The sequence below is a fragment of the Rhyacophila brunnea genome, unplaced genomic scaffold, assembly GCF_057557595.1.
Source record: "Rhyacophila brunnea isolate RB1 unplaced genomic scaffold, BYU_Rbru_1.0 scaffold_19, whole genome shotgun sequence".
NCBI lineage: Eukaryota > Metazoa > Arthropoda > Insecta > Trichoptera > Rhyacophilidae > Rhyacophila > Rhyacophila brunnea.
Genome location: NW_028232848.1, coordinates 28,511,504 through 28,536,658, shown reverse-complemented (window position 1 = coordinate 28,536,658; position 25,155 = coordinate 28,511,504). Strand labels below are relative to the sequence as shown.

The following is a 25,155-nucleotide window of genomic DNA, read 5'->3' as shown; positions in this document are numbered from 1 at the left end:
AGACTTTTCTCAATATCTTCCTTTCAAACAAATACAGCATCCTCTTAGAAACATTCCAATTTCCACTAAGGAATACTACAGACCAGCTGAAGAAAAGACGTTAAATTAAGGCTTTATAATTATTAATTCTATTGATACTAATAATTTTATACATCTTACAGTCATACGAATAAATAAACGATTCTCTTCCATGTAAAATAATTTATTATTTATATAACAGGAGTAGACCGTTTCAAGAGTTATAATAGAGAGGTAGCAATATCCGATTAGGTACTTTATAAAGTAGACCACGTAAGCCGAACTAAGCCTGAACCTCTTATGATCATTGTTATAGTCACATAGAAACTAATATATAGTCCAACTTTGGCCACCCTAAGATGGTAACATTTTGTATTTGTTTGTTGGTAGAGTACGCCTCTATAACTCTGTAATAACCACTACAGAAGGAGCCGAGATAGAGGCTTTACGTGTAAAATGTATATTTAGTAAAACTTTGTATAGAAAGCCATTACTATTCATGAAAGGGGGTCGCGATTATCATTTTGAATATGTCTTGGGTGTATCGTATAATTAAAAGCATCATATTTTAATACAGAAACTTTTGCGCAATTAAAAAAGTCCAGTTTGTTATGTAAACAAGTTTGCTTTAAATAATTAGATAAATGCTATGATTTAATTACAACATTTTCCAGTGAATAGAATCACTGGATAATTTAATTATGCTGTTCAGTTGGTAAATAAATTATATAGGTATGTAGATATTCTTATAATAATATCGCTTTAGAGTTTAAAATATTATTTTTCATATTATATACAATATTATTAAGATAATAAATGTTATCGATGATTATCGTTTGGATGAGTATCTGGATAATCGGAATACCACGGGAAGAAAAGTAGTAAAATGAATAGGTATTTTATATGTAAGTACCGATGATTGTATTATATTTCAGTATTTTTTTTTAAATGTAAATTTCCTTTCCTAAATCAATATTTTTTATTTAAAACTACTTTAAAAAAATGATAAATATACTCCAAGGATACACATAATGCACATTTACTGTCAACATCAACTTAATAACACAATGAAAAAAATGTTTGCTAAAGGCTTGTTAATAAAATGCTGTAAATTTATTAATCATTATTTTATTGTTAAATATTGTTTGATATGTTCTCTTCTAAGTGTAGAAGATATTTTTAAACGATTTATAGTTGTATTTAAAAAAAGGTATATCGAGTTAACTAGAAATTAATTTTAGTTATATTATATTGAAAAAAGATTCTCTATTCTGAAAAAATCTTTAAATTTGTGAACTGCTGGTCTTCCATAAGTGGTGACTGTGATGATAATTCACTCTCATAACTAAGTCGTCGAGTCGCAAAATCCGTTCGGAATTTTTAAAATTTTATTTGGACGTTTTTAAAACCCTTTTAATATAAATTACCTACATAAAATTTCCTTGCAAATTGGGGTGGGGTATTATTTATCATTTTCGTTTTATGTCAGTAAATATGATGAGAAAATATAAATATATATTTTGATATTGTAGTATGGAGTGAAAACTTTTTTCTGCGGCTTCATCTTAAGTTGAAAAATTCTCCAGAGCAGATTTTGTGATGAGTCAATTATGGTTGTCACCATTTTTTGATACAATTCCGAGAACTGTATAAAAACATTTTATATAAAAAAAAGTCCAGAATCCAACCCAGGACCCTTTTAAGGTTTTTTTTAAATTTTTCAGTTTTTATTCTCCCGAAACAAATTTTCCATCCAGAATCCATGTCGCGACCTCTTAGCTTTTTTTCATGTTTTTAAAAATATTATCGGATTTTCCAACAAATAAAAGATCCGCGTAGATTCCAAATAAAGATTTTCTTTTTTTAGCTTCCCTTGTATTTTTTCCTTATATACGGCTTGTTTTCCTTAAAATAAGAATTCCTCCAATTCACCCTCCACTTAATCATTTTCTTCCAGTTTCATTCAATCTTTTGCCAGGTGTTACGTTACGTTCTGACCTGTCTGTTAAAAATAAATCGGGTCAATGGCTTCCATGGCAATCCTACTCGAAATATATGAAAAACGATGAAAATCAAAATTCAGATCTGGTATTGAATATAAAAAGTTCACGGACTCAGCTTGCATAATAATATATCATAATATATGTTTGGTCCCTTAAGGGCTGGACTGTAAGTAAGTGATGCGAACTTTTCAGACTTCCCTAATTTTACATTTTCTTTCAATTTTACGACCGTTCCACGCTTAAGGGGGAGACTTAATAAAATACGTTCTTTTCGCCATAAATTCCGCAGATAATTTAAGTTCAAAGGCAATATCAACACATAATAAAATGAAACATTAGATGGGTACTACATTTTTATAACGTAAATTAATTTATTAAATAAAGGCAACTAAATGATAATAAATTGTTGGGATTCCTAATTGGAGTGAAATGGAAAGCCAATTTACGCGTTTGATAATGTTCTCTTAATGGTTTGTAATTTACTTGGGGGAGACATATTTCATTGTTTTCCGAGTCAAGGTTAAATTGATCATAACGTAGCTTATTTACAACATGGCGTTATTATGTTTATTCGTAGAAAAAGTAAAAACAAATAATATTATTATACTAACTCAGTAAGTCATATCAATAAAATCACATTATTAATTACTTTAGTTATGTGATTTTATCAGTATTTATTACATGATCGGATATGTTTATTTTAATAAATTCTTAAATAACAATTAACAGTATTACAACATTTGAAAAAAAATATGACGCCGGACGCGCCAATTTTCTTTACCAATAATTGAAACCCCTGTATCCCACCTAACTACGATTAAATTAGCAAGTATTCATACATATGAAACGCTTCACACAATACGTTAATTTTGGCAATGAAATTTGTGTTTTTTTCTTTTAGGTATGTAAATATTATATAGGGTGTATCTGTCAATATTTCTGAAATTTTGTGTATATGTTCAATATACACAACACATACTGTAGTTTAAGTGCTAGAAGATATGAATATTTGGCCACGTATTTTTTTCGACTTATACGTGGTGTAAATGAGAACTCTGCCATTCTTGGTAGTATTGACTTGTGTGTCCCTGATAAATATCATAAAAATCGGGAGCATCAGTTGTTTCTTCTCCCGAGGAGCAGAACTAATCTGCCATTGGTGATGCCGATTGGGAGGGCAATAACTATGTTTAACCAAATCGCTTCGGATGTTGACATATTCCATCTACGTGAAGATGAGTATAGGTGGACGTTATTTTATAAATTATTAAAATAGGGTCTGCTTAATTCATCCGGTGTACTTCCTTGTACCTATATAATTTTTTTGTATTTACACATTTATACTGTGGAATAACTTAATACTGATCAATCTCTTTTGTTATGTACCTAATATTGTTTTAATATTTCGTTGTTTCTAAATAACATGCTGTGAACGTCTTAAACTTATAATTTGTAATGTCCACAATATGTAAAATAAATGAATTGAATTGAAATTGAATTGAATAAATAATGTTACATTGTCAAATCTTGTGAATTATTCGTTGAATAAAAAAATATTATATTAAATTCTTAGCAAGTACCTACGTTAGATCCTGACGACATCTCAAAATTACGGTAACTACCTAATATTGGTTCCTTGATTCTAACAGACAAAACCTGATTTCCAAAATTTACGCAATTTGTGAAAACTTCAGAAGTATGACGCGAGTGACTCAATTGATAAATACATTGGCGCGAATATAATGGATGCAGGTTCGAATACCACCTTTAGCGTATGTACCTATATAATATATATACCTTATATATGTCCCGTCACATGAAAAGGTTTCTTAACAGATCGTTGTTTTAGCAAAAAATGGATCTTAGTCATATGCTAAACCTATTAAATCCATACTCAGGGCCCAAACACACATTGAAAACCAATATATTGTGATTTTTTCCAGACTTGGGATTCGAACCTGGATCTACGGTATTATAAACCTGACACGTAACCGCTCGGGCATAGTGGGCATACATATTATTTTTCTAGAAGGTATATATGAGGTGTTTTCAAAAAATATATTTATTCAATAAAGAATATTACCTACATTCTAAATTTTTGTGAAATATTAGTTGAGTAAATAAAATATTTAGTATATTACCAGTGTGTGTCTGCGAGTTACCTCCACACTTTTTTAGTGTTTAATTAATTTTGTTTTTCGAGTACCTACTTCATTTTCTACAATATTTATAATACCTATCATATCCTGTACCGGCCTCTGGCTAGTGTATATGTTACGCCGAATGTGCGAAATTTACGTTTACATGAAATGGGCAATATTTTGCCGAAATCATAAAAAATGCAAGCTCGTTGCCTTATTCATGAATTAGGCAAAATATCTGCCGAGTGCGTGAATTCGGCAGTATTTTTTTTGCCTAGTTCATGCATTAAATAGTAGCGCTACGGTGGTGTTTTTTGCAACTAATCAAACTAACGAAATGTGTCGAACGTCATTGATTCTATAAAAATATACCAATCAATAACTACAATGACGTTCATATCCATTTACTATGCCCAAAAAAATCTAGAACTATAATATGATAGCGGAAGAATTTTGTTAAAATTATTTTCGCGATTTGATTCGTGCTTGGGTCTCAGGCAATGGTCTATTGGTTGTGTGTGATAGTATGATTTGATAGTTTGTTGAACTTGTAAGCTAACCTTAAAATGATCATTCAGTTGAATTCAGAATTAAAAAACCTAAGCTAACCTAACCTAAGCTAACCTAACCTAACCTAACCTAACCTAACATAATAATAATAATATTATGTCCAATTATAACTAATAAAACCATCCATATTAAATTTACTTTTTCTACTGTCATGTTGATAGTTTAAGAATTTCATACCCTGCCAAATTCACGCACTCGGCAGATATATTGTCTAATTTATGAATAATGCAAGCCCGTTGTCTAATTCATGAATTAGGCAAAATATTGCCGATTTCGTGTAATACGCAATTTCACACATTCGGTGTAACATATATAATTATAATACTTACTAAAATAGGTTAAATATAATAATCACTTACGTCATAGCTTGATAGATTGACTCGATGCCGTATCTCATAGCGAACTCGTCGACAATCTCTTCTGGTGGTTCGTCGAAATATATCTTCCACGCTTCATCTCCTTTGGCTTTTGGCAGAGTAACTGCTCCACCAGCCTCCTCGCAGAGGTAGTGGAACTGGTTTTCGTGAAGGCACGTGTACTAGAAGAAAAATATACATTTTACCACATGTAAAGTATGCAAACACTTTGCTATCTGTAAAACGTTATTCCAAGAAAAGAAAATTTCACTGTGTAGTGTTTATTTAACGAGGTAAAATGGGAACGTAGAAGCAGTAAAAATGATAACGTTGCAATTGTTGTAGGTAGGTCCTGTCAGTTTTCAGTTGCATTTATGTCACGTACGGGGTCGACGTAATGAAACCATCTCGGTATAAGATTTGAAAATACCGCAATTATTTTAAAACCAATTATCATCATCATTAGCAGTAGATATCGTCAATACACAGATACATGAAGACTGTATCAATTTTTTTTTATAATTTTCTACTTAACACAATATTATAGTTTAGACTATTCAGCGTATGGTAATAATTAATACATATTTATCACATATTACAAATTAATTGTTGTGAGATTTGTATATTAGTAAGTAAATTCTATTGGATTTAAATTTTGTACTATTTCATTTGAGTCGTTTTTTGCGATCTGGGTTCGCCTTTCGGCATCTTCAAGCGCTGTGTACACTCACCAAAGGCAAACATACTCTAACAATGAACACTCTTAACTCAATACAATATAGTAGGTAAAAACTCCATTACCTACCTATCAAGTCAAGGTTCAACAATGAAAAATATAACAAACAAATCATGAATAGTTAAAGTGTTAGTAGAAAACCTAATTAGTAAAAAGCCCTATCTTATTATTAATAATACACTTGATAAGCATATTATAATAAATTGTCAAAGCCTTAATAATAGATAATTTTACAACGTTTTTACGGTGGTTGTTTGTTTATCCAGTACAAATCTTGCAATCAATTTTTAACTAACTTTCCGACTAGCTAGACATTTAAAACTTTTAGAATATATCAGAACACGATGCCAGTGCATTTTTTTAATACTTTTAGCCATCTGTAAGTGGAATTGAATTCATTTTCAGTTAATTCTGTTTTGTATGAAAAGTTATTTCGGAAGAAATCCGTAATCCAATCCACTATTATTGATTGCTAAGCGGGTGGTCCTAGCAACTAAATTATTAATATATATGTGCGTTACTATGGAAATCAAAATTAAATTTCAGTATTCTTTATCTGTTTGTTTGTTGCAAAATAGAAAAAAAATAATTTGTTGACAATTGCCTTATTTGTCCTAAATTATTATTACATAGAATTGTCATAGAAAAATTTAAAAACGTTGTATATAAAAAGTTATTTTTATCTTGTAATTATAAGTACCTATAAACAATAAAAATACCACACTCAAGATGTGTAAATCGTCAATTCTAGAATAAAAATATTATTATTGTCGATATTATACGATACAGGTGGAAAATAAATAAGCTAACTATATAATGTGAATACACGATGGCTTATAAAAAATCCTACTTGCAATTGAGTAGATGAGATGAAAATTATTAATAAGAAAATGGTGAAGAGTATAGGGAAATTGGGGCTTAAATTGATGCAACTTTGAAATTTAATTAGTTGTTCCTTTTTATATAATATACATAGGTATTTTCTTACCCTATCTCATAGCATTGGCAATAACAATTTTAAAAAGTAAATTACCATTTCAGTTTCTCAGTTCCACAGAGTAGAGAGTGTGTTAACTGATTTATTTACGAGAAATGAGTGTTAGTATTTTTTTCTCAGCTGCCAGACTGCTCATTAGCTCTGGGATGTTCATAAACATAATACAAAGGCCCCTTTATTCAAATAAAAAGGCTTCCTATATTATATACGAGCGCGACACCGGTTTCCCGCCTGAAACGGCTCTAATTATCCAAGTCGGCCACCGTGGGTGCTTAATAATAATTATAATGTCACATAAACTCAAACGTAGAATGTGATACTCATACTTGATTAAGTTTATTATGCGAGTAATATCTGTTTTTTATGTGCTAAATACGAAGTGCTAAATATAATTAGTCGGTGTCTTGTACAAAGGGGAATCAACCATTTTGCCGAAATCGATATTTTATTGAAAAAAAAAATATGCCCCTTACTAGCTTTGTTGTGTAAAAATAGCGAATTTATATCTCCGCAGGAAAGTATTTAAAAACGATAATCGTAAGGGCGAATATCCCTTAGTATTACGAATAAAAAGTGAATGTGACAATATATTAGGCATTTTAAAATATTATATTATAATGCCTATTATTATAAGGACAGTAGTCTTTCTAAGCTTTATTATAAACTTGTTAGACATTTATATACATCCACAGGTAATTAATAAATAAATGTCAAAAGTTAAAAATCCTCCTCCTGTAATATAGTATTTTGGTTAATTCGTCCTTTTTACAAAACACCGACGATATACTTATTCAATTTTAAATAAAATTTTTGAAGAATTCTTTTCTCAGTTATTCCGATTTCAAAAAGAAATTTTGAAAAAGTCGCGCAATATATAGATAAGTAGGTACTGAGTGTAATTCCTGTCAACAATATGTATATAATTAATATTGAAAGTGAAAGTATATCTAACAATACTTATTAGCAATCAGTGATTTATGCTTTCAATATGTATTAGAATTGACAGCGTAAGCATTGAGTGATTTACGCGGTTAGCCAGCCGACTTAAAATCATAGCAAATATCCTCAACCATATTGTCCATTGTATCTATCTTATTACGAAGTTTTGTGTAGAAGGTGTTCTTAATTTGTCATCTACTCAATAGTGCAATTGATAGCGTGTTTAAGTGTCAACTGAAATGTTGGTGGATTGCGACTGACCTTAAAAAAAAGTTTTTCGATTTTCAAATCTCCATCATCAGCCAGATATACTAGAAAAAATGTTGTAACCCAATAATTTTCCAAATATTTAAGTCTAATTTGGTTATGTACTATATAGTATTTTCAGTGAAGTATGAATTCCAGGTATGCAAATTTTTCTTGCAAAGATAAAGCAAGACATTACTGCACCGACCGGTATTGCGGAAGTTGCTGAACTTTTAGAATAAAAATAAAGGATACATGCGGCAGTTTTGTGTCATAATGTTACAGGTTACCGGTTTTCTCATTATTCCACGAGCGAAAATTCACCTGCGCTCGTAGATACTAGCATAGACCGTTTCTTCTTACGTTTTAACCTATATAAACTTACTTAACCAACTGAGTCTTTTACACTGTTAAGTACAACGTAGTTACACTCTTATATTGAATTTACGATCAAACTAGTTTAGCTATCGAGTCACGTAATTAAGTATACTTCTCTTAGTACAGAACGCTATGAAACAGTAAATTAAGTTATTACAATTATAGTGAAAATGAAAAGTGGGCGAGACTTTTAACAAGTTTATTCTTTTAACAGTAATATCAATGAAAAAGGCTGACATAAAGCAATAAATTATTGACTCATAAATGATCATTCACTACGAACTTAATATCTATAGAAACACAACCTATCTAAGGCTATTTAAGTATACAATTATTGCCTTTGTAATTGTAAAAAATAGTTAACACTACATTTTGAGGAGCAATGATTAGTTTATATACAAAAATAGTATGTATGTATAGTATGTAAACGCATTGCAAAAATCGGTCTACCATAATAAACTATGAGCTAAACAACTTACTTCGCCATACAATTATTGATAAATTCTGTAAGTTTTATTTTATTTATTATGAACCATGCTTGGTTTTTCGTATAGGGTGGTTCTATTATATTTATACTTATATATAGGTACATAGCTTCAAGACATATTTTGTATTTTTGGGAGTTTATTCATTATGAAAATATAGGTATACCTCCATAATATTAAATTTTATTAAGTAAACAACACAAATTTTACATTACAAGCTTAAGATGAAGTCTGTAGTAAGAACGGTGTTATTGTTATGATTCTCAATTTAATTTATTATATTTTTAATGGCTAGACAGTGCTAAATTTGTGTATTACTTCTGTTTTATTTTGTTTAGTATTTTTGTGAAGTTTTAGTAGGCTTATTTTGTAATTGTGTCGTCAGCATTAATTTCTGAAAAACAACTGTTCTAATTCTAGTATTTAGAAGTCGTTAATGATATACCACACTGTTTGAGATGTGTTGCCATCACAAACACAGCAGTTGTCGTCTCTCGGTTTAATTATTTTTAGGCAGGCTCACTGTGGTCCGTGATTTTTGTTTCTGACAAGAATTGTCAAGACTGAAGATTTTGAGAATTACGAGTATGTAGGTGGACTATGTGAAGGAAAAATAGAACAGGATATTAATATAGGAAGTGGAAGTGGAAGACCCAAGTTGAGAAGGCCAAATCCAACCTTATTATGTAGTGCTGAGAAAGGTAAAGACTCTTCACAACGTACATAATTGATAACGATTCACTGCATACATACACTAATTTATTATGTAATTGGATTAAATAATAGGCTTATTTACATTTTTATAAATAAGAAAATTAATAATATCTACCTGCTTAAATATATATATATATAATGTGGTGAGTGCACACAGACTACTGAAATTGCTATTGCATATCTCTTATACAGGATACTTTTATTGCACATCCAATCTCTTGATACGAGTACGAAAAAGTACTCGACACAGATTGAAGTGCTGTATACTGCAAGTGTACAAACACTGTCATTTCAAACGGATATATCTCCATTTCACACGTTTATATCTACATAATATGTATATAGACATAAGTAAATTCTCTGCGGTAGTGTAAAGCAAGAGAGAAAATCTCGTTGCAAAACTCTGTCAGGATTTTCATTTGAAATGAAAAGTTAAATTATTTTGAAGCCAGCATGTATCAGTTAGGGATGAAATAATGAAACCTAAAACCAAGGAGCTCTACGATTTAGAATTTTCTCAATTATTCTATCAACGTTAATCAAGATAAAGCGTTAAAGTTAATAACAATTTATTGTTTTATAATTAGAACAGTATTCAAACAATTAAGGTTGTGGTATCTAGTTATAAAATGTATACATTTTCACAAAAACAATTTTATGGTTATCTTTAAATCTTTAGTAAAAAAAGTAAGTATATGTAAGGCTGGAGATGAGTCCAATTTAATCAACAACTTGATGGAGAATGCTGATTCTTTTTTTAGTATAGTAAATAATATAGCGTAATTAACAATATAGCCGATATATTATGACGTTGCCTTCCTGAAAGACAAAGACCGAATGTTCAGTAGATTTCAACTAGCTAATTTTACGACAGAACCCGACTGAAGATATTGGACACCACTTACAATTTTCACTGGGTAAAGTAGCATGACCTAATACTTACAAGTCTTACCTTCTCGGAATTTTAATCAGATGACATTCATCAGAGTAGGTATTCGGTTAAAATTTAGAATTAAAAAACTAATCAAATTTATTCAGAATTACAAAATAAATCTATATAAGTATTAATATAACCAAATTCTAGACAACTCCTAGTTTTAAAACTACTATATATTATACGGGTTTCGGTATAATTACTAAAGAATGGAGAATTATTATAAGATAAGTCACTACTAATTGTCATAATAATTTCATGCATATTTTTTACATAATTTAATATTTACTATATTGTTAGTGCCAATTTATTAGAGATTCATATCGGTATCTCAAAAGATAAAACTTCACGAAAATAATGCATTTATATTGCATCCCATAACGAGTATGTAAAGAGGTCAGATAGCAGCGGCAGAGTAGTGAGGTAAGGTAGGGATAGATAACATAAGAAGTCGAGCTCCAGTCGAGTGTGATGCTAACGGATGTGTCTAAAAGCACTTGATATTGAATACTTGCACTTGCACTAAGCACTTGATAATATTGAATGTTCACGGAAATGAATAGGCTGGGTATAATCAGTTCTTAAAAAATAGAATCATGATTATAAAGTCTATAATATGCTATATTTGGTAATCATAACTAAAACAATATTGGTAACTATATAGATACATCTAATGATAAACAAATATAGGATCGACTTTAGTCAAGTTGGAAGGCACACAATAAATAAGTTAAAACCTACCCAATACCGTACACTTGAAATTAAATAACCAGACGTTAAACAAATGGTGACCCCGACGTGATCTAAATACGCAACCTTGATATTACATAAAATAATAATACTCTACTGAATAGGTTAGCAGATATACCTATGTAAGAATATACAATTTTAAAGAACCGAAAATTAATCTCAATTATTGATCTGATGGAACCAAACCGTATTCTATATTTCTAATGGAACTGAACCCAAAACCTAAGCTTTAAAAAAATAATGGCAGTAACAGCTCTGATTCTAATTTATTATGAAGGTCGACTGAATATTAATTAAGGTGATTTATGCCGGTTTGTGTTCGAATAATATCATTTTGATTGCTTTCCAAAGTATTATTTCCACGTCAGGAAGACGGGGTGAATAAATTAAGCTTGTTGGACATCCGATACGTGTCGGATATCTAATGCATCGCACACGTGGTTGTTATTTTAATTAGGATATAGCGGTATGGCATAGAAATACACTACAATGTTATTGTAAACTCGCCTTACAATATTAACCACGTATTACTAAGATCAATATAGACTGGGATCACAGCGATTGCGCTTCCATTCAGTGTTGTGAGACAATGTTATACGTCACTGTATTGAGGATCAGTGTAGTTATACCAGTGGCAAAGGGTACTTGTTGAAAAACGGTAGGCTGTGGACAAAAATGTTCTTTTTTGCCATGTTCGATCCGAAGAAGATCTATTGACCTTTGCGTTAGCAAAACCTTTTTACGTACGCGTGCCAAAATTTTACAAACATTATTTTTCAACTGTCTGACGTGCTGAGCAGTTATTACGAAAAAAAAGTTTTTAAAAATTCTATTAAAAAAAGACGATGTTCTAAATACCATTCACAGAACACAGCATACATATTATAGATTTATCACTTTTATCAACTACGCCATATATTTCGGTCCAACAATTTTTTGGAATTGTCTGCCAGAATTACTACTTCTAGCTTCACTAATATTTTCCATATTATTCTCTCGCTACAGTGATCTTAAGGATTGTAAATCGATCAAAATTAGAGGTTCGCGGCGTGGCATTCCCCGCCGCCTGATAAGGTTAGTGGGATAATATTATACCTGACAAATAAAGTCTAAAGATCGACACATTGAAAGAAAGACCTATGCAAATAATACATTTAAATTAAACGTAATGCTTAATCTTGAAAAGCATTTGTCTGCTATACGATGTAATCTGTCGTTTATTATTGTTATAGTATTTTTTTCTCTTCAAACGCATGCCATGCCAAATGATCACGTGTGCCATAGGTTCGCCACCACTGGAGTAAAGGTTGTCTTAATAGATTGTTTTTTTTTTACCTGTAAGCCAGTTGCTCAACCTATGTATAAGGTCTATACGCTGGGTCCAACGAGATATTTAGAAACACCATGTGAATTTGACAATCCGGGATTTAAGCCCGCGGTCTACGACATTTTAAAATGACGCGGTAATCTTTCTACCATCATGAGTATGGATACCCTTATTTACGAGAATTAAATTAAATTTTTGTTTCATCTTCAGTATTTTTACTGTATCAATCTACTGAACATAACATATTCAATTTTATTGTTATATGAACAATATCTCACTAAAAATGATAAAATGCACTAAAATAAATAGTTTACAAAAAAGTGATGTCGAACCGGGAATCGAACCAAAAAAAAATTGCGGCTACGTTAGCTGCACGTTATATCCGCTAAGCTAGTCAATGCTTTCCCAGTATGCGAAAAAATCACATAAACAAAGAGTAAACATGAGCTTTATCGTATGAGCCTCATCCGTTTCATATATTAAAGCAGCCAGGACAAACACCATCAAAGTACGTAAGGAAAAAACATTGAATTATGGCAAGCCTCTGTTTGCATGTTTAGTAACAGGGTCTAGGACGATTTGGCACCGCGAACTGGCCTCCGCCGATTGGCCTCCGGTAATTGGCCGCCGGTAAAATCGGACGCCGGCCCAATTGGACGCCGACCCAATTCGACGCCGACCCAATTGGCCTCCGGGAGGATTGGACGCCGCACAGTTGAATTAAATGCGCAAAGGAATAGACGTACGTTACGATTTGTTGGAGTAAGTAAGCAAGTCAGTTAAATATGCTTCTATCTTCTCAGTAGTTGTACCTTATACATTTCGCGCTTGACACATTTTTAATATAGATTGAGAATAATTATTATGCCTTATGATGTTTATTAAAAGAAAATAAGTCTTCCCTCGCTAAAACTTAAAGATGTGCATAATCAATTATTTTTTGTCTATACACGGGTACTTATTTATATTTACAACAAATATTAAAAATAATGTTAGATGTTAGAATGAAAATTACATTATATTTCAGCGTTTTATCGACTTAGTATTATAATAAAGCTTAAACATGTATATTATTATGCATAAATGCGTATTTTAAGATAGTATGAAATTAAAAACAAAATATTAAGTAAGTTATCTGCTAAGTACCTATAAATGTTTCAGTACTTTGATTGATAAACTACTTAGGTACTGGGTGCTGGACGAAATCCCGAAGGTCGAAATCCCGAATGCTGAAATCCCGAATGGCCGAAATCCCGAAAAATAAAAAAAATACAAACATCAATAATTGCGCAATTTTTGCAAGACAGACAAAAACCCATTTTTTGTGGAAATATAAAAAAAATGTAAAATACACACATCAATAATTGCGCAATCGTGTGCGCAATTTTTGTAAGAGAGACACATCCCATTTTTGCGAAAAATGGGTTTTCCGATTGCGCAATTTTTTTTCAGGAGAGACCATTTTATAGAACGAATGGATTTTGTGTCTCTTATAAAAATTGCGCAATTCACGATTGCGCAATTGCTGGTGTTTGTATTTTACATTTTTTTTATATTTCCACAAAAAATGGGTTTTTGTCTGTCTTGCAAAAATTGCGCAATTATTGATGTTTGTATTTTTTTATTTTTCGGGATTTCGGCCATTCGGGATTTCAGCATTCGGGATTTTGGCCTTCGGGATTTCGTCCAGCACCCAGTACCTAAGTAGTTTATCAATCAAAGTACTGAAACATTTATAGGTACTTAGCAGATAACTTACTTAATATTTTGTTTTTAATTTCATACTATCTTAAAATACGCATTTATGCATAATAATATACATGTTTAAGCTTTATTATAATACTAAGTCGATAAAACGCTGAAATATAATGTAATTTTCATTCTAACATCTAACATTATTTTTAATATTTATGTAAATATAAATAAGTACCCGTGTATAGACAATAAATTAATTGATTATGCACATCTTTAAGTTTTAGCAAGGGAAGACTTATTTTCTTTTAATAAACATCATAAGGCATAATAATTATTCTCAATCTATATTTAAAATGTGTCAAGCGCGAAATGTATAAGGTACAACTACTGAGAAGATAGAAGCATATTAAACTGACTTGCTTACTTACTCCAACAAATCGTAACGTACGTCTATTCCTTTGCGCATTTAATTCAACTGTGCAGCGTCCAATCCTCCCGGAGGCCAATTGGGTCGGCGTCGAATTGGGTCGGCGTCCAATTGGGCCGGCGTCCGATTGTACCGGCGGCCAATTACCGGAGGCCAATCGGAGGAGGCTAGTTCGCGGTGTCAAATCGTCCCATTCCCTTTAGTAACACTATGCCTATTAATTGTCTATATGTACGTGAATCACATTAGAGATGGATGGCTCTACTATTTATAAAATAGATAAATGGCGCTGTTGCTTAGTAAATACATATATTTTTGTTTACAGACGTTATTTTTTTACCTATGAAATGTCTTTAGATTAGATAATATGAGATAATATGCTTACTCGCTAAATCCACACTGGAGGTTTACGATGACGTTGATGCTAGTAGTAGCGGTGACGTTTATATAGCGATTTATGCCGGTTATGTAGAGCGGACTTAGTAACCTGTTCGAATTTGGAAGTCAACATGTATTTTGTTTTTTTTTGACGAAACAGGACGGAATTTAAAACTCGATATGCTGATAGACTCGATATAGCACATAGGTACATACATTCAAAACTAATTTTATTGAAAAACCTCCCAGAGCGGGTTTGGTGACTAAGCGACTCACATGTTTCTTACCGCTTCTTCGCTGAGTTATAATATGGACATACTTACTGTGGATATTATGTAAAACTTCATTCACGGTGCGCTAAAAACGTTTGTTCTGAGCAATCAGTTGATCTTCAGAATCAGATTTAAGATTTCTTATTTGATTCTTTTGAAATAGAGTTTTTTGTTAATTCCAAGATATGCTATTTTAAGATATATCAAATTAATATCTCAATGTTACCATATATAATTTTGAAAAACACTTTCTGAGAGAATATATTATAACCAATAGAAAAAATCTTTTTTGAAAAAAAGTAAGCCAACCCGACGGGGAATCGAACCCCGTATCTCCCAGGTTTACGCCCTGATCCGAGCATTACCACTATGCTACGAGATGACATACTAATTGCGACACATTTTAACTATTGGTCAATTTTAATATCTACTCATAAGTGTTCTTCCAAATCAAGCTACTTTGGCAATCGATTTTTGCTTCTTAAATCAAAGTAGGTAACTATTTACTATTACTTTGATTACTTACCGACGTCGTGGAATTTCTCCAATATTTTTTAGATGTAACTACATGCATTTGCTAATAATTTATAATTAACTATTTCTTTTATTCAACGAATAATTCACAAGATTAAAGAATATATCATTCTGATTATTGAACCTATTTATAATTTTGAAAAACACTCTCTGAGAGAATATATTATAACCAATAGAAAAATCTTTTTTGAAAAAAAGTTAGCCAACCCGACGGGGAATCGAACCCCGTATCTCCCAAGTTTACAGGCAACTCAATGTTACCATTTTTTAAATCATTATAACATAGTTCTGCCACGTATAAACAAGTTCATTTAAGTACCTAATATCCTTTTTCAGTTTTTGCTTGAGCTGACAATTGAAAGTATGTGAGTGAATATTCAATACACACCTACATAATATTGTGTAGAATTAATACTAATATATCATATTATGTTATTGAACAATTTTCTTTTTAATAAACTTTCCCGACAAAAGCTCGCATTCTATGTTCGAACAGCCAATTAAATCAAACACATTTTTGAAAGCGCTACGTGTATTTTGAGCAATAAGTTACCCAACAGAAATACAATAGACAATGTAATATATAACTATCTCGATTGCGATAGTCGGCACAAAGCTATTGGAAAGTTAATCGACCATCGTTTTTCCCGGCACAAGGGATAAATTTTATAGTAAACGTGACGTCATAAATCGAAATACAATTTCACTGATATGATATTGTGACTTTGCGTAGTTGCTCACTCGTTATGCTTCCGCATTTATGTCTTTGTAATTTTATAGACTCGGACCTCTGTACACAGAAAATTGATGTCCGTTTTATTGTAATTTTTATGACGGTTTTAAAGTTATCAATTTCATGTTCCGTACCGTAATTAATTTTATCGAAAGATTATGTACACAATTTACTATTATAAAAAAATATCGGTGTGTGTACTTATGTACGCGCATTAGAAGTTATACTTCTTTGGCGTAACGAAACAAAAACAAAACTTGTAATAACCTAGATTCACCGACTAGCTCTTAATTATCTTGTTAAATTAGACACTCAAGAAAAAGGACCGCTTATTGGAATGCCGTTGGTTTATTTCTATACATTTTAACTAATATTACTAAATTATATAATGGTTTCTCGTTGTTTTTATTTTTAAAGTACTAAATGTCAATCTGACGTTTAATCGTTTGTTTACGTAAGGAATTGCAAATGGCCGACAATAATTAATTCGTTTCCTAGGCAACGGAACAATAATTCTTTGTACACATAAAAATAAATTCACTGCCTAGGCATAGGAATAAGCTATAATATTATACTGTATTATAATCGTCACAATTGCATTATCATACTTTGGCGTAAAGGCAGTACGTTTGGCTGATAACCGAACAATCGTGGTTCGAATTCAATCGAGCGCGATTTTTTTCGTGTGAAAAAATAAATTATGCGTTACATGTCAGACGCCAAAAATACACTCTGATCTGATTTACAAACGCGCCTAAAGAATTATAATTTCAATAAATCTAAAAACTTCATTAATATCAACCGAAAATTATTATAAAATTAATGTACATCATTATTATCAACCACAATTATTTTAATAGTACTCGCTTTTATAAATTGTAATCAATTGTTTCCGCTGTAAGGCATACTCATAGACACAGACTGACATTATTGTTGAGTCATTTGATCAATCCCTTAGGTCGAAGTGCCCTGGATCCAATTTATACATGTTGATTTGAACCTCTGACTAATCGATTGCGATTGTCGTCTGCTAAGTTGTTCTGTGGATTAGATGGTGAAAGAGTGAACGGATAAAAATCGTGTTGTTTTAGTCTTCCAATTTAGATACAGTATTTGATTTTTTTTTGTATTATCAAAATAATAATAAAATGTAGGTACTTTAACAATACTATTGATATAAGAGAAACTCAGATGAATAAATCTTTAAAAATATCGTGACACCAAATTAATTTATAAATAAACCAAGAAATGTGAAGCAATGTAATTCCGTACATTTTATAATATTAGGGCAAAGTATATTTAATTATAATATTAACAAAATACACAAGAAAAGATGTTGATAAGATAATTTTTACACAAATTAATATCATAATATAAGAGTGGGAGAAAATAGGGAAGGTCTTCATACAACAGTAAATCTACCCTGGCCGATAACGATAAAAATAAAATCTTTTTTGTAAAAAAATAAATACCACATTCTCAAATAAACTAGTACAAATTTATAATTCTTTTCATGACTACTCATCAATTACCTCGTTTTATATTAGACAGTATTGACTTATTTTAAGTGTACTATTATGTAAAATTAATTCATAAAGGTCATCATAATAGTGTAGCTGAGACAAACTGTCTTACCTGAACATGATACGGAGCAACCTTTTCCTCTCCTTTGATCTCAACGTTGATGTGAAGGCGTATCGCACCGGAAACAGCTGACTTGTCAGTTCTCTTCTCCAAGTTGTACCAAACGTCCATCTCGCCCGAGAGCGTTCGCACCTATCAGATACAAAAGAACAAGACCGCGAAATAAACACAATGAGATATTTGCAGGTAATATAAAAGAATCTATTATGCTATGTACTAACAGTATAAGTAAAAACATATACCGAAATATAACTAAAAACAGTTCATGACATTATCTATGGAATCAAGACTGTAAGTTTCAGTATTGTATTTACAAAAATCTATTGATCGTAATAGTATATTAGATTTAAGCCAATTTCAGTTACTTGATTTTGCCAATTTATAAATAACAAATTGGATATCCGTTTATCGATTATAAAGGCACGAAGATGAAAGACACCTATTATTTTTTTCATTACATTTAATCACCCAATAACATTAATAAGAGTTTATTGCACACCTGAAAACTGGGTATACATTAATTAGTATCTACGAACATACAAGTACCATGGTAGCTATTATTTATGTTTCGAATGTAAAACTCACTTAGCCACACCGTAAAATTACTTAAGAGTAATTCTATATTTAAAGGTAAAACATAAAGTCGAATTTATTTGTTACTAAAGATACTGAATAATATTAAAGGAATAGAAAATGGGGTAGGTACATTAATAAATTCAAATTTTATATTTATTATCATTGCATTGTTTATTGTTCTGTATTACTGTAAAACAAGAAATATGTATAAGTATATTGTAAATAAAATAACACAATAACTCATTCACTGCAGACCTGTTAATTACTAATTATATAGCACATTTAGCATGCTAATTATATCTAATGCCCATCTAATGAGCAACGCAATAGTTGCGTTGGACGCACGAAATGCAAACTATTTGCTTTGATCTAAATATCAGCCAAGAAATCTCCACTAAGAAAATCAGCACCCTAGAGCTCGCCCTTTTGGAGCCTTTGAGTTATGCAAATAATGCAAAAGTTTGAGCTTCGTGGCTTAGATATTTTATTATTAATTTATTATTTGGGTAAAAAATTACGTAAAGTCAAAAATAGCAATACATAAAAAGGTAAATAGCTTCAAACACAATAACACCTCAAAACGGGCTGCAAAATTCTTTTTTATTTACATATTAATATGGTACTGCCGATGAAAAGTATTATACTTTTCTTTAATTGCCAGTTTAATAATACGTACTAAAATCATTTTGGAATCGCTATACTATTTATTTATACAACATATTTGTAATATTATTATTAACTGTACGTATATTTTCAATACATTCGTCATTGATTGTATTGAAATATCGCATTAAATTCTAGCAATATTGACGGCAATTGAATGCAACAGTAGTCGTAATTACAACACTGTGTAGTGTGTAATTAATTATCAACGAGCAATCAAATGATACAGTGCACAGTGCGCCTTGAACACATCTGCAATGCGGGGTCTAAATTAAGAGATACGTACTTCAGTTCACAGACAAACGGATTTCATGTCCTGAACACGTCATTGTTTTGTAAGCACGTTGTTTGACTTATTAGATTTCTAGAGATTTATAATAAAATAAAATGAAAACAGTCTCGGTGCAATATAAATAATGTGGAAAAATACTATAATTGAAAAGAAATAACAATCATAACTGTTAATATATATAAATATATATATATGATATATATTGACGTCATCTACGTCCACTTTAATTATATATATTGATTCAATTTTCATAGATTGTTATGATAAAGTTTCAATCATTTATATATTGAACAGAAAAATAAAATTACAGTACATACCTACAGTTTGAAAGTATCTCCCATAGAAATGTTCATATTTTAGCTATATTATGTAAGCTCTGATACTACATAAAATTTTGTTTTGACTTCTTAAAATTGTATACCTACCGCAGTAAAGAGATTTAAATTGAAATTATTACTTAGTTCAAAATCAAAAGACTGCCTCATTCAATAGTGTTATAATATTTTTTTTTTATTTAATAGGTGTTTGCTTTATAGAGTTTTGGTGATTCAAGTACGGTCTTGAAAATTTAAGGAATGTTTGTATTTGGAATAATTAATATCTTTGAGCGAAAAACAGAAATTAATTTTATGGAACGATTTCCATAAATTATGGAAATAATCGCGTAAATGACGGAATACAGTAAAAAAGATATTTAAAATCGATAAATGAATGAAAGTGAAATTTATTTTCCTCTCGTATTTATTTATTGGAAAATGTACGGAAAACGATAAAATATTTTGTGAATGTAAACATTCCCAAATAATATGGCGCAGGTTACCTTAAAATCTAATTTACTGAAAACGTAATGCTGTAAAATTCCTGGATATAAAAAATGATTTAAGTTTACGGTTAAAACATAAATTCTCGCGGATTCACCCTCAAATAACTTTCTTATAAAAACCTATAAAGCATATGCTGAAAATGGTGGATGGTAGTTAATATATTTTATGAGCATTGATGAAATGTACCAAGAGTTGAAACGCAAGGCGCTTGTAATAAATTCAATTTGACATGGCGTGTTATCGATCATTGTCAATTATTTCCTGGTACGTTTCATTGCATGCGATTAACTAATTCTTTGTTTAAAGTTCATCAGAATTATCAAAAAAAAATACAATTATTGTTTTCACGCTAATATGTCTACAACGTGATTCAGGAGGAATAATAAATATTTTAAAATGCGGTATTATGCACTATTTTACTTATTAACAAAGTTTATATAAAAACTTGTTAAATTTTAAATCGGTATGGAGATATAGATGTTTGGATATTGTACAAAAAAGCCTTGTTGTTACAAGTAAGGATTGCAATACCGAATAAAAATATCAATATCGGTATTTCGGTATTTCCTATTATATACCGGTATTCGTGAACTATATGGAAAATTATCTATTGTTAAATATAAAAATATCTTTCAAATATTAATATTTTTAAGCAAAAATATCTAAATATGTACATATATTTAAACCTTCATCGTTTATAAATACCTACTAGTTGAACAATTGGCAGTTTCTTCTTCGAATGATTTTTGAATAAATTTATATTATGAAGTGTTATTAAGTGTGTATGTGCCCCACTGGTGATTCTACCAAATGTTTTATTAGTTTATAGAACTTTTTACACTTAGCAATTCCTTTAATTTTATCACGTAAGCAGTAAAACCGAACACAATATTGCTCACTTTAAAAAAAATATATTTTTCCCTAATTGTATAATTATATAAGCTACTCTTCAGTAGAAAACAAAAAAAAATCTGTATACTATAGTGTATAATTATTATTTCGTCATGAAATCTTTCCACTTTCAATACCGAATATATCGGTATTGTCTGATTTTTAAAATCGGTATTTCGGTATCGAAAAATACTGGAATACTGGTATTACAATTTCCAGTAACAGGTACTATTGATTATTTAAATTATATAAACAACTAATAATTATCAAAAGTTCAAAGTATTTCTATAAAAATGCGATCACCAATCTTAATGCACTTTTAAAATCTGTTAAGTTACATCTTAATAGTAGGTATATTATTCTAATATTACCGTGGCGCTATTTTTTGTCGATAATAACAACTCCTAATATTAACTACACCTTTCAAAACAGCAAGTAAGTATATAAATTGATAATAAAAAATATACGTGATTTGCCATGTAAGATGAAGGTAGGGCAGGGCGGTACATACAATTAGTTAAGTATGCATAATTAAGAATAATTATATTTTAAAAACTGGTGAAAGATTTGATATTGGAATTTTATATTGTAGCATTGACGAATCAAAAAAAAAATACTTATAGTATTCTTTGATATCCATATTAGGTATACACGTAAAAATATTTAAAATATTATATTTAGTAAAACTCATCTTGGTTGTGATGACTTAAAATGAATAAACAGAGTAAAAAAATACAAGTTACGCGCTCAATTCTGTTGAAAAAAATTAATGGATTAGAAATAGTTTATTATACCTATTCGAATCCTTATATACCTTATTTAAATGGTTTGTATTTGTTGCGCTTTTAATGTGTGTAATAGAATATTGACATAAATAATAGTACAATAAAAGTACCCGAACGAAAAACTAACTATTACAACTATCAAACATATAGTATATTGTTAAAATGTTAAAATATTATTTAACACAATTTAATAATTCATATATGAATATTTCATTGCTAAGCTACATACACATAGTCAGCCACCTCCACTCTTCTGTTATTGATAATTGTAAGTTTGTTCTTTAATTAAATATTTTATAGTACTATGTAATCGTTATATCAAATCTAACCACTTTTGTTATTAAAATTGTGTTAAAACTTGAACTCAATTAAAAAGTCAGTAACATCATTCATTTAACCACCACCGAAAAATGTTTTCCTAACAGTGGAGTGTGACTCATTATATTTGGAAATTTTCTTTTTTTAATTATTTTATAGTATATAATATATCGATATCGATAAAAACTTTGACCGATAAAAAACCTTATTAGGTAAGTATTAATATTTAACGTTTTTGTATTAATTATAAAAAAATAATATTATGTTTGTTAAAATAAATATTTCAATCTCAATTTACTTTATATGTCAAATAGTTTTTGTGTATTCTGTATTGGAATACAAGTTTATGGAAATATCTTAAATTGTAACTTTAACCCCCAAAATAGTAATGTGTTTTAATATTATATTTACCTCAATGATGGTTTGTCCCAAAAAGTCGTCGGACTCTCTTGTGAGCTTTTGCCTGAGCTTTGACTTCAGGTCGTTATCTTCATCCCACACTCGTACCTTTATTCGATCGGAAGAGTTGTGGCACTCGCTATAATAAACCACACATCATAAAAGTATTACACTTTGCGTTTAGTTCATATAATATAGTTCATAAAAAGAAAAAATATATTGTTGCATAGAGTATCTAATACAATTTATTTATATCTGTAATAAATTTCAATAATTTTCAATGGTATTTGGTATATTATTGTCTCTAAATGTATAAGAAAATAAAATATATAATGTTAAGATGTGTGTAGTAATAAAATAATGATCAAGGGAGCAACACAAGTTATTTTTACATTTACAGATTTTCCATCCAGTGAACTCAATCAAATTGAATTAACAATATTGAGTTCAACGAAAGATATAATAAAACTATGTTATTGTATTTTATAAGTCTACAGCGTGCATAGCAGATTCTAGCAGATTAATTTGAAAGTCTATATAAACATAAATTTGAATAAATACCGATACATACATAAAATAATTTAACCATATAACCGTGTTCATTACATAAACAGTCTCCGGTAAATCAATATTTATACTTAAATACATAAAGAATGAACTGTCAGTCATTTTATCAATCTATTCGTTATAGTATGCAAAGAATAGAAATATACATATTGTTTGATAATAAAATACATACGTTTAATAATTAAACCAGTTGATGAATTGACCTATGGAGCAGAAGGTAAACATTCTTGCTTCTGCTTTAATGTCATTACTGACTATGCTTATTACTGTTTTTATAATACTAATGGTACTTATTTATGTTACATATAAGTTAATTAAATACATTTTAATATCAAGGAAAAGTCACCAAATAATTATAACACATGTTCAATGTGTGTAAACTACAGTTTTTAATTCAAGTCAATGCGTGTCTAGAATCATAAAAAAGGTACGAATATTGATCAAGATTTTAAATAAAAATTGTGTGATTCAGAGGAATCAAAAATAACTTTAACGTGTAAAGAAGCACCTGATACTCTATTGGAATAGTAGCATATTTTTATGTATATATTATTTCTACGCTAAGTAATTAGATAAAAATAATATCATACTACTCACAAGTAGAATTTTTCGTTCCATACTGGGTTCAGTTCTTGGGGCATCGTTCTCGTACGTTTTTTGATCTTTGAGACTTGAACCGTGACGTAGGGATCTGAAGTTCCGCTTTTGTCTTTTGCGATGAGTCCTTGGGCACAGATGACTGTGCCACGATGAAAGGGAAATTAAAAATATATCAGCCACAAGTGTTCACACACTATCAAATAAAATGATTTCACGTAAGAATGGATATTGTATTGCGTATATAAAACTCTTTATAAAAAAGTTGAGCCGAAATAAATTTGCGCATTAATTTTATTACTATTTACTGAAAACATTAATATTACGTAGCTCTACATACATAATAGAAATACTCTGTATAATTTTTCTATATTTAAAAAAAGCATTTCATTTCTGTCATTATGATTACTTAAATAATACTTAAAAATCTGATATTTAAAAAATATTTAATTACATCAATTAAAATAATATAACGTCTAAATTTTGATACATAATAATATACAGTATAATATGCGTATTATTATTTAAAATAATACCTCTGGAAGCAGTTACGTAGCTTTATGATAGGTACCTAATGATAATAATGTATTACATAAGCTATAATAAACTTAAACATAGAAGTTATAGTTAAGGAGTATATTTTTCAAAAAATAACTATAATGTTATGAACTGAAACATCTGAAACTATTGGTATAAAAATATAAATACTTTATTAGCTCGAATATACTGCGAATGATTTAATTGAATTATATTATCTGTAACTACGTAATTTTTAAAAGACAATCTAATATATTATTTAAATATTATGCACAGTCGTTGTTGAATGTCGTGTTAATTTTAAATAAAGATTTAATTTAAACAAAATGTTTGTGTTATTTTAAAAAGGAATACAACAAATTTCAATTATAAATTAAGATAGAACAACGTTTCGACAAACAACACAAATAAAAAAGAGAAACAATTTCA

At 29.9% G+C, this 25,155-nt stretch overlaps 1 protein-coding gene across 1 annotated transcript in view; it reads right to left on the bottom strand.

Moving 5' to 3' along the window:
• The window catches only part of unc-13 (protein unc13 homolog), a 364,668-nt gene that overhangs the window by 38,046 nt on the left and 301,467 nt on the right, over positions 1 to 25,155 (bottom strand). Inside the window, exons 8-11 of the mRNA XM_085945792.1 lie at positions 24,190 to 24,331; positions 23,038 to 23,164; positions 18,269 to 18,409; positions 5,092 to 5,270 (exon numbers count right to left, since the gene is read on the bottom strand). Coding sequence (XP_085801918.1) covers positions 5,092 to 5,270; positions 18,269 to 18,409; positions 23,038 to 23,164; positions 24,190 to 24,331 — 589 coding nt within the window. The remainder of the gene's footprint in view (positions 1 to 5,091; positions 5,271 to 18,268; positions 18,410 to 23,037; positions 23,165 to 24,189; positions 24,332 to 25,155) is intronic.